Source organism: Miscanthus floridulus, chromosome 9 (assembly GCF_019320115.1).
Source record: "Miscanthus floridulus cultivar M001 chromosome 9, ASM1932011v1, whole genome shotgun sequence".
Lineage (NCBI taxonomy): Eukaryota > Viridiplantae > Streptophyta > Magnoliopsida > Poales > Poaceae > Miscanthus > Miscanthus floridulus.
In genome coordinates, this window is record NC_089588.1 from 29,569,790 (window position 1) to 29,581,545 (window position 11,756).

The following is an 11,756-nucleotide window of genomic DNA, read 5'->3' on the forward strand; positions in this document are numbered from 1 at the left end:
TCACAATAAACCATCATCACAATTCACAATAAACCATCATCACAAGTCACAACTAAGTCACAATAAGCCACAAATGCAGATGCAATCACTGCGGAGGCCCTTGGAACCACTGTGACAAATCAGGATCTTGAGACTGATTATTTGATGCCGCCGATTGATTCTGCACAAAAGAGAAGTATTCGAAATAGTGTTAGCTTCCTTTTTAAGTTGCAGGAAAATGATATATAGGTTAGTACTAACAACTCTAGCAATGTTTACTGACAATAAAACATATATATTTTTGTTAAATTCAACATGATAATAGATTCAATTTGACCCATACTTTAGCTTCATCTAGTGTCCGGGTCAACTATAAATATAAAAACTATAAACAGAATGTGAAACATGTTTTAACTTGGCAGCTTTGTGAGCACTCTTCTTTCCCATCATTACAGATCAGGCCACTAGAGCTAGAGGCGTGGTGGAGTCGAAGACTAGAGCTAGAGGCGGCTAGGTTTGGGGGTTGGACCGCTGGAGTTGTGAGGGTGAGGTGCCCTCATAAGGCTGGGGGCGCTCAGTGGGCTCGGCTGATGCAGCGGCTGGGGCATGCTCAGCAGAGATGCAGGGATCAAGGGGTGAAGGTGATGGGACTGTACCATTGTGGGCTTGTGGGCTGACTGAGTTTGGTAATTATCGAGGGTAGATTTCCAGTCAAATACCGTATTTTTTTAAACAGTCGGAAGAGAGCTAAATCGTTTTCATTTTGATTATCAGGTGTTTTTACAGTTCGTGTTTCCACTTTATCCGTATTTTTTTAAACACTCGGTAAAAATATCAGTTTGCCGAGTGTCAATAAAAAACACTCGGCAAACCTTATCTTTGCCGAGTGTCTCTAACGGACACTCGGTAAAGTTATAACGGCAGGGCAGCGCACCCAACGGCCGTCACATGGCCGCCACACGCCCAGCGCACGTGCCTCTACTTTTCCAAGTGTCCGTGTTTGTCGAGTGTTTCGTTGTAGTTTGCCGAATGTTTTTTATTAGACACTCGGCAAAGTTGGGTTTTGCCGAGTGATATATGTTTGCCAAGTATTAAATTAAAAACACTCAGGTAAATAGGATGTTTGCCGAGTGTCCGATGGAATACGCTCGGCAAACCCTTAGGCACTCGACAATTCTCCTGTTTCCGGTAGTGTCGTGCCGGTCACTGCACGTTTGTTGCTTGACCGTTGACCCCCGAGTCATCCTGGTGCGTATACCATTAACTGTGTCTCAGGAAGTCAGGTCGTCATCATCGTTTCTTCTTCTCTATAATAGCGACGACAGATAGATGGCAGAGCTGAAAAACTCCCGCCACTTTTGACTTACTTGCTGAAGGAGCAGGCGAGCAGCGTCAGTTCAGCAAGCAGTATAAATAGAGCAACGATGATGCTTGCCAATAGGTGTTCGCTGGCTACCTGGGTGAATATAGAGGAACATTCTTCGGGTCCCCGCCCCCCCTCCAAACCCATGTAAGTATCATCACACTTGTTAAAGTTCTTGATTGTCTCTCATTCGTGTGGCTATATCAGATTATGTTGAAAGAAAGGAAACAAATCCACGCTGCATGCCGATGATCAGCAACTTGTTAGGAAACAGATATGTTTTTTCCCCCTGAAGATGGAAAAGTTATCACCTCTGCAACTAAAGAATATTTTCGTCCTTTTGGCATGATAAAAAATATGTGCAGAACTGATACTCCCCCTATTGATATTGACGCCCCTATAGTGTCATTTTCCCCCCTCGGTGCTCCTTGTTTCCCAGACTTCCGCCACCACCGCCTCTGTCTGAATTGGATCTCCCACCACTATTTTCATATATGATAATACTGGAACATTGAGCAGACAATGGAGGTTATGTTTTGGAGATTCTCTGTGTGAGTTATGTTGCCAGGACGGCAGGTCACAGCCAAGCTGCCGCCACTTTGACTGACACATTTTAAATCTTTCATGTTTAGGTAGAGTTTTTTTAGAAAAAGAAACTTTTGTTTCGGCGTCTGCAAGAGTTTTGCATACAACCATTTATTGTTACAAATTAAAGTTCGAAACTCTAGTGGAAAAAAGCTCTCAAACAGCAATAGACACAAATGACGAGATAAGCACTAAGCCTATGATAAGACAGCCATCTATTTTTGGCGAAAATCTCCATTGCCGTAGTCTCCAGTAGTCGACATACCAACTTCATGTAGATTAGGCTAGAAGTTATTACATTTGTGGAGAAATTTTTAAACCCGAAAGACATTGAAATTATGAAGAGAGTTTAGTTCATTCTTACCTGAATTTCTCTTTTTCTATGTATGCACATAATCATGGTCCAAATTAAACCAGGGTAGCAAAGGTGGCCATGAAGCCTACTGCAGTCGGACAGTGTTTCTTGGTGCTAATAATAGCGAGTTGTACACATGTTGTCATCTGCACTTCCAATGGAAACTACACAGATAAGCTGTCACTACTGGAGTTCAAGAAGGCAATAAGTCTTGATCCACATCAAGCTTTGATGTCTTGGAATGGGAGCACCCATCTCTGCAGTTGGGAAGGTGTCCTGTGTTCTGTCAAGAACCCAAGCCGTGTCACTTCTCTTAACCTTACTAATCGAGGTCTAGTAGGGCAAATATCCCCTTCACTTGGGAACCTAACATTCCTGAAAGTCCTTGTCCTATCGGCTAATTCATTCAGCGGAGAGATCCCTATGTCCCTTGGTCACCTGAATCGCCTTCAGATCCTCACCTTGCAAAATAACACGCTCCAAGGAAGGATACCAGCTCTTGCAAACTGCTCAAAACTAACGGTGCTATGGCTGGCAAACAACCAACTAACCGGACAGATTTATGCAGATCTTCCTCAGAGCCTTGAGAGTCTTGACCTCACCACAAATAATCTTACTGGAACCATCCCTGTTTCTGTTGCCAATCTCACAAGGCTACAAATCTTTAGCTGTGATTCAAATGAAATCGAGGGGAACATTCCAAATGAATTTGCAAATTTGCTGGGGTTGCAGATCCTCCGCGTCAGTGTCAATCAGATGTCTGGTCAGTTTCCACAGGCAGTCCTGAATCTTTCAAATCTAGCTAAACTTTCACTTGCTGTAAACAATTTCTCTGGTGTTGTACCATCTGGTATCGGTAACTCTCTGCCTGATCTTGAGACAATATTCTTGGGTCTCAACTTCTTTCATGGGCATATGCCATCTTCTTTGACAAACGCTTCCAAACTGATCGCTATTGATATATCAAACAATAACTTCACAGGCGTGGTGCCTAGCTCCTTTGGAAAACTTTCTAAACTATTATTGCTAAATCTTGAGGTCAATAATCTCCAAGCGCAAAACAAACAAGACTGGTGGTTTATGGACAGCTTAGCCAATTGCACTGAGCTAAATGTACTCTCGGTAGATTATAATTATCTAATGGGCCAAGTGCCGAATTCTGTAGGTAATCTTTCCAATCAGCTCCAGCTTCTATACTTGGGAGGAAACCAACTGTCAGGGAATTTCCCTTCTGGTATAGCAAACCTTCGCAACCTAATCACTGTCAGTCTGGTTGAGAATAAATTCACCGGTGTGCTTCCAGAGTGGCTTGGGACTCTTAACAGTCTGCAAATAGTAGACTTAAGATACAATTTCTTTACAGGGCCCATTCCATCATCCTTATCAAATCTATCTCAATTGATGGCGCTCGCTCTAAAATCGAACCAGTTAAATGGACAGATACCGCCAAGCCTAGGGAACCTCCAAGTGCTTCATTCACTGCACATTTCTTTCAACAATCTTCATGGCACTATACCGAAAGAAATCTTTGCAATTCCAACAATAGTGGCAATTAGCTTATCCTTTAACAGCCTACATGCACCACTTCATGCTGACATTGGGAATGCCAAACAACTCACATATTTGGAAATCTCATCAAACAATCTGTCTGGAGAGATACCTAGTACTTTGGGTAATTGTGAAAGTTTGCAAATTATCGAGCTGGGAAATAATTTTTTCAGTGGAAGCATCCCGCCTTTGCTTGGTAATATAAGTAACCTAAATATTCTCAACTTATCTCATAATAACCTGACTGGGTCAATACCAGTAGCTCTTAGTGGCCTACAGTTCCTTGAGCAACTAGATTTGTCATTCAACCATCTAAAGGGTGAGGTGCCAACAAAAGGAATCTTCAAGAATGTGACAGCTTTATGGATTGATGGAAATCAGGGGCTTTGTGGTGGACCACTGGGCTTACACCTACTTGCATGTCCTACCATGCAACCAAATTCAGCTAAGCACAAGCTTTCAGTTATCCGAAAAATAGTCATCCTGGCAGCCATAGTGCTGGTATTTGCAGCAGTCTTTGCTATTTTGTTGCTTCGTAGGCGAAAACAGAAGGCAAATGCTATCTCTTTACCCTCTGTTGGTGAATTCCCCAGAATTTCTTACAGTGATCTTGTTAGAGCGACAGAAGGCTTTGCAACATCCAATCTAATTGGTCAGGGAAGATATGGTTCCGTTTATCAAGGAAAATTGTCTCAAGATGGAAATTCCGTTGCCATCAAAGTCTTCAGTCTAGAGACAAGAGGAGCACAAAAGAGCTTCCTCACAGAATGCAGCGCATTGAGAAATGTGCGGCATCGCAATCTAGTTCGTATCCTAACTGCATGCTCAAGCATTCATCCTAATGGAAATGATTTCAAAGCTTTGGTGTATGAGTTCATGCCACGAGGAGACCTGCATAACTTGCTGTACTTGGGTCGAGACAGTGAAGGCTCTCCATGTTTTATTCCACTAGCTCAGAGGTTAAGCATCATGGTGGATGTATCGGAAGCTTTGGCATATCTGCACCATAACCACCAAGGAACCATTGTACACTGTGATCTGAAACCTAGTAACATTCTTCTGGATGATAATATGGTAGCTCATATTGGAGACTTTGGGTTAGCAAGGTTCAAAATTGACTCAACAGCATCATCATTTGTTGACTCAAGTTGTAGTAGTTCCTCAGTTGCAATCAAGGGAACCATTGGATACATTGCTCCAGGTACCATCCCTTACACATTGTGTTGTCTAACTAAATAATGATGAATTGTACAACTTCTGTATTTTACTTGAACTAAACTACATCCTATATGTTATATACAGAATGTGCTGTGGACGGTCAAGCTTCAACTGCGGCAGATGTCTACAGCTTCGGAGTTATTCTTCTCGAGATGTTCATCCGTAGGAGCCCAACAGATGAAATGTTCAAAGATGGGATGAACATTGCAAAGTTAGTAGAGATCAACTTGTCTGATAATGTGTTGCGGATTGTTGATCCACAGTTGCTGCAAGAGATGAGTCACAGTGAGGACATTCCAATGGCGATCAGGGACAGTGGACCACAAATTCTGCAGTCTGTGCTGAGCATTGGACTCTGTTGCACCAAGGCATCCCCCAACGAGCGCATCAGCATGGAGGAGGTGGCTGCCAAACTACATGGGATCCAGGATGCATATATCAGAGGAAATTGGAGGAGCAGTCCATCAGCTAGCTAATGTTTCGAATGAAGAGCTTGATGAATTCCAATTTATATACGTTTCATCTTGTTCTATGTGTTTGTTGTTTACTAGAATATCTTAAGATCATCATATCTTTGTATTAAGAAGAATGCATGTCTTTATTAATAAGAAAAGAGGAAGCAAACGTCTGCCGAGGCAGGTAATTGAATCAACAGCCACACTATTCGGTGGTGTGTTTCTTGTTTGATTGCTGCCCTTTTCGAAATAAAAAATAGTGGGTTGAAGGTACATATCTGTGGTGTTCTGTTCCCTATTACGGATGAAAAATGTGAAGGCATCAAGCACGCTACTTGAGCATCCACTGTCTCAGCCGGTGGGAATGGTTTTCCATGATGTTTTAGCCATGGGTCGTACGACCCGTGCAAAAAAAAAAAACAAGGGACATAAGTGGAAACAGTTTCTGTACTACCATTTGCTTATTTATTTATTTAGCCCCTATTGCTATAAAACATGAAAAGAAATAAAAAAAATATTGTATTTTATATATGGATATGATCGAAAATGGTAAACAATATTAATGAAACGATGCACTAGTGGTTGGAAAATCCCAATAGTTATATACATCTTTGGTAAAGGATGTATAGTGGTTTCGTAACCATGGCTAGTGATTTAGGTGATTGATGTGTGAAACTTTGGAGGTTAATACTCAAGACACGAGAAGGTTTATCCTGGTTCGGGCTCCGGGCTCTACGTCCAGCAAAGGGAGATTTCGTGTTAGAGTGTTCGAGAGAGTTTACAATTGGGGTAGAAGAGCGATGAGCTAGTTCTCTAATGGGGTAGCGATCTATTGAGCGATGCCTCCAATGGCCCATGCATCTATGGTGCCTCTTGTCCAACCTTATATCTCCGGCGGGCAGGGGATTACAAAAGTAATATGATGGCTTTCTTGGCTGGCAAGGAAGGCGGTTTCCGTTGGCCGGCAAGGAAGGTCCTATGCCTCACTGCCCTGGTGTTTGAGCAGTTCGGGGTGTCATCCGACTCTGCCCCGACGGTCGTGGCTGATTAGTTCCTTTCATGATGCCAGAGCCTTTGCAGGTGGCCTCGGCAGGCTTGCTAGCCGGTGGGCTCTTCAGTCCACCCGTCCCGGTCTGCTTGTCCTTGGCGCTCATTGCACGCCAGGGGTGCGAGGTCCTGAAAACGCTGACGCGTGGTGCTCGCAAATTGAGCTTCCCTGGGGGCGAAGAGGCCAGTGCATGAGCCCCTTGTTGTGTTTCGTCATGCTTTGGTATGATCCTTAGACTGTCTCCAATAACGTACCCCAAACTCAAAATGCGTCGTATACAGTGTTTACCGTAGCCATAAACGCAGTCCAACAGAGCACCCAAACCGACGACCCATTTTGCATCCCATCCGAATCGAAACGCAAATAAGCGTCTTCGATGGAGACAACGCAAATCTCGGACGCCCGAAGCGGTGGGCCCATGGCGAGGCAGGGAGCGGGGCGAGGCGGGCCCGCGGCGGGGAGCAGCCGGGCGCGGGCGCGAGCTCTGCCGAGCCGCGGGCGCGAGATCCGCCGGCGCGGGTGCGAGCTCGGCCGGGCCGCGGGGGCGAGCTCCGCCGAGCCGTGGGCGCGAAGAAGGAGAAGGAGAGGGAGGGGGGCCGGACGCGGGCGCGAGCTCCGCCGGGCTCGGGGAAGAAGAAGGAGAGGGAGGGGGCCGGATCTGGGCGCCGCGCCAGCGCCAGAGCGCGCCATCGCCCCACGTCGTCGCCATCGCCACGTGTGGGAGAGAGAGGAAGAGAGAAACCAGCCGCGTGGGAGAGAGAGGAAGTGAGGCCGAAGATATTTGCGTTCTCTGTTGGAAACGGAAGTGTTTGCATAGCTCCTCATTTTACTGTGCCGTGACCTAAACGTAAAATTTGGGTCCGCTCTGCTGGAGATAGCCTTACCAAAGCAGGAAAGCGGCGTCCTGCTCAAGCAGGGGAACAACGCCCTACCAAACTGACATTAGTGCACTCCTACACAGGTGTCAGGCGGCCACCCCATATCCCTAGGTGTGTACTCCAGATCTCTCCTATGAAATCCTTGTCGGCTTCCCCGCGGATCGCGCTATGAGGAACCTTCGTCCGACTGAACCCTTTCATGAGATGGCCTAAGGTCCAGTTTAGTTTGTAAAAAATTTTGCAAAATTTTTCACATTCTCCGTCACATCGAATCTTTAGACACATGCATGAAGCATTAAATATAAATAAAAAATAAAACTAATTACACAGTTTAGATGAAATCCACGAGACGAATCTTTTAAGTCTAATTAGACTATGATTAGATACTATTTACCAAATAACAACGAAAACGCTACAGTAGCTATTTTGTAAAAAAATTTGCATCTAAACAAGGCCTAAGCAACAGGCTCCGGGTCCCTGTCCGCTGAGCCACATTTTGTTTGGTCAGAGCCCCCAACCGATGGGAAATGGAGTGGGCCTAAGCGAGGAGCTCTGGCCCCCATCCACCGAACCACGTTCGGTTAGTTGGAGCCCCTAACCGATGGAGAGTCGAGTGGGCTCGAGCAAGGAGCTCTAGCCACCCGTCCACCGAACCACATTCGAGCAGCGCCGCTTCCCTAGAAACGCTCCCCTGCTATCTTACTTCTGGAACTCAATAGTTTGGATGTAATGTAACCTCTATCTTTCCCTTGGTTCGTGTATCGTGCTCATGTAATTGGCGACACGCCTAAACCCGGGCTACGGCCCTCCACTCATCAGACTTTCTCTGGAATCAGCGGTAATATCATCGAGCCGGGACACCTGTTACCAATCGGGACTAAAGGCCCTCCAGCCGAGCAAACGTGGCCGCATCCTTTAGTCCCGGTTGGTAACCCCAACCGGGACTAAAGGTTTTTTTTCTTTTTCTTTTTTTTTGTTTAATTTATTTTCAGTTCAATTACACATATTTGTTTAATATATAATATGTTTTTATGTACGTATTTTACGCTGCTAATATAAATACACGCATGCATATAATTACATCTAATTCTCATCTCGAGCATTATTATATTCGAATAAAGTATAAAACTATATATATTATAGATATATATGTATATATACAACACATTCATAATCTTGTTCTCGAAAATAACGATATCAATAAACATTTAATTTACATCATTTATTCCTTAAGATCAAAGTAGAACTCGTCGTTGGGATTTAGCACTTTTTCTAGAAGAAATCTTGCTATTGACTCTTGAACTGCTTTCAGATGGTCTTTTTGCATGACCCTTTCGTTTCAATCATTCAGTCTTGCATTTGAAATAAAAGGAAAAGTATTAATATATATATATATATATATATATATATATATATTCATTTAAAAATAAATAAAAAATTGATATATACGTACTCTGAGGACATCTTCAGTAGTTCTTCTTATGTGTGCAGTGATAAATTCACAAACGTAGTATCCACACAAGTTATTACCTGGTTGCTGCCGCAAACACCACTGTACGAGAAGAAGATTATTCTCATCATCTCACACGTAAATTGAAGTACGATATAGTAATTAAACACGTGGGGAAGTATATATAGTACAACTTACTGGTATTTCAACTACATTAAGTGATGCCTTGCAATCCTTGCGGTGTTGCCGAATAAACTCTTTTCAAACCCTGTGCGACCAATAATGTACGATCGTTAATAAATTATGGCAAAGTCTATTCAATAATAGTTATACGCGAGAGATCGAAATTACCCCTGGATAATGTCTATCATATCTTGGTATAGTGACCGCTCTTTTCTCAACGAGTCCAAGATTACTAACCGGCTTGAGTTTAACTCAATGACAATGAGTATCCAGTGAAACCTGCATTGGTTTATACACACACGTACATGCATATAAGTTGTATTGATATTACATAAAATGTGTAGACTACATTATTATTAACACTTACTCAAAGTTGTACGGGAAAAGTATTGTTGTCTTGTCGTGCTGCTTCACGAAGAACCTCATGATATTCTTCTGTGCTTCAGATATCTACTGCTCCTTGACAATAATATCGGTTTTGAATACGATATAAGGATCAATGAAGCCAACACTGGTGTCTTGTATTCTTTGGAGCTTTAACATCTGGAATCTGTATATAAATATAAGTTACATGTGAGGATAATTATATACGCGTACGCATGGAAGTGAGTTTATTAAATAAAAGTAAGAATCACTTACAAACAAAAGCAGCTAATGATTGATTTGTCCAGGGCGTCTATGTGGTATAGTTGATGCAATTCTTCGAAACTAATATGTAAGATGTCATCGCCACGGAAGTAATGATGGTCTCTAAATCTGACAAAGATCCACTCCTCAACCCTACCACACGCCTGCATGTACCACTTGTTGAGCAAGTACATTTGCGTACCCAATTCATTCAGAGCCGCAGGGTTGTATAGACTTTTGCCAAATTTATAAGTCTTCCAGGTATCAACTTCCAGGTTCTAGATTGGAGCTTTGCCCGTCAATTGATCTAAGGTTAAACCAGTTAGTTCAAAAAAAGCATTAAGGTCTTGAACCGACACTTCTCCAGAGTTGTCTGGTCGATAGACTTCTATGTTGGAACCATATTCATTAGCAATAACAAGATTTTGCATTGGTTGCTTCTGTTGTCCGAGCTGTGGGACATCCTTCCCTGATGCTCTTTTTCTTTTCTTATCTGCATCATGTGACTTCATGAGGGAGCGGTCATAGTCTGATAGTGGCGGAGGCTTACGAAGTTTAAGCATCTTTTTCTTATGAGCTTCGACCTTCTGCCTCAGCAGATCTCGTGGTATGTAAAAGTACGGCTTCTCCTTAAGCTTCGCTTGTCTCTGCTTTTTGATATCTATAAAAAAATCTTTCACTTTTTATCTTCTTCAGCTGCTATTTGCTCATCAGCCTTTTTAGGAAGTATTTCTTGAGAAATAACTCTTTTTTTCGGGGTCTTCTTTGCCGCCGGGACCTTAGACGTCTCTGTAGTGCGTCGCTGTGGAGGGGGTGGGGGCGGTGTTGGAGACCGGTGTGGAGGCGATGAGGCCGGTGTTGGAGACCAGCGTGGAGGCGTTGGAGATCGTTGTGGAGGCAGTAGGGCCGGTGTAGGTGTTGGAGATCGTTGTGGAGGCGATGGGGCCGGTGTAGGAGTTGGAGATCGCCGTGGGGATGAAGTCGTCTCGCCCCCCGCGACGCTGTGATGAGATGGGGAATGAATTATTGGGCTAGGCTGGGGGGAGACCCTGCTACAAAAACAAGTTGTGAGTCAATTATTTTTGAAGCCAATATAAAATTAATGGAAAATAATATTTCATTCACTTTCATTCGTACCTAGGGTGAGGTAGGGGAAGCGGTGGCGCCCCAGGAATGATGATGAAGCGTTTGCGCCATTGAATAAATGTCTTCTCTGCTTCTCCTAGTGTCTTCTCCCTATCACCGCCTTCAATGTCAAGAGGAACATTGCTGTAACCTTTGAGCACTCTATCGACCGAGACGCTAGCATATCTAGGTTGAATAACTGACCCATGGATTCTTGGTGTCTTTGTTTGGTCTATTGGAGATACAACCCCGACAGCCACCATGATTGATGCATTATTACCATCTGGAATGTGCAGCTCACATGTTGTTAGAGGCTCGGTAATGTCATCAATAGGGAAGCACAACCCAGCATCATCTTGAATAACTGGCAGCTCCATGGAAGCACAACTGCTTTTCATCTGACCAACGGGGCTAATGGTGACTCCCGGCGTTGATTGCGATTGCATTTGACTCATTGCTAGCTGCACTTGCCTCTTTATCTCCTCCTGCATTCTTGCCTCAAGAGATTTTTCTCATTCACATGATTCAAGCAATGCTTATCGTAACTCATTAACAAATTGCTCCAATACACGGATTCGGTCTGCCTTCTCATCCTTCTTTCTCTGGCGGCTTCTATAGGTATCCTTGTCTACTGGGAATGCTTGTAGCCACGGAATCACCACATAGCCTCTTGTTCGACCACCATGTTCGGGATTCTCTAGGGCATATGTCAATTCATCCTTCTCTCTGTTGGGCTTAAAAACACCACTATCAGCTTCTTCCCTAGCACGAGCTAGTCTCTGTGTTGCTCTCTCAATTTTTTAGCCAAAAATTAGCTTGCCAGTGTCTGGGTCTAGGCTTCTCCCATGAGCGTAGAACCAATTTTTCACGTGTTGAGGTTAGTTCTTCTCTATTGTTTCAGGTATAATTCCCTTGGCAGTAATCTCTGCTTCCAGGTTCTGC

General features: G+C 43.8%; 1 protein-coding gene across 1 annotated transcript; it reads left to right on the forward strand.

Annotated features, from left to right (window-relative positions):
* Positions 1 to 1,457: 1,457 nt before the first annotated feature.
* On the forward strand, positions 1,458 to 5,675 carry LOC136481634 (putative receptor-like protein kinase At3g47110). Its single transcript, XM_066478967.1, has 3 exons — positions 1,458 to 1,489; positions 2,345 to 5,031; positions 5,133 to 5,675. Coding segments are annotated over exons 1-3 (3,081 nt in total). The 5' UTR covers positions 1,458 to 1,487; the 3' UTR covers positions 5,525 to 5,675.
* The last annotated feature ends 6,081 nt before the right edge of the window (positions 5,676 to 11,756 follow it).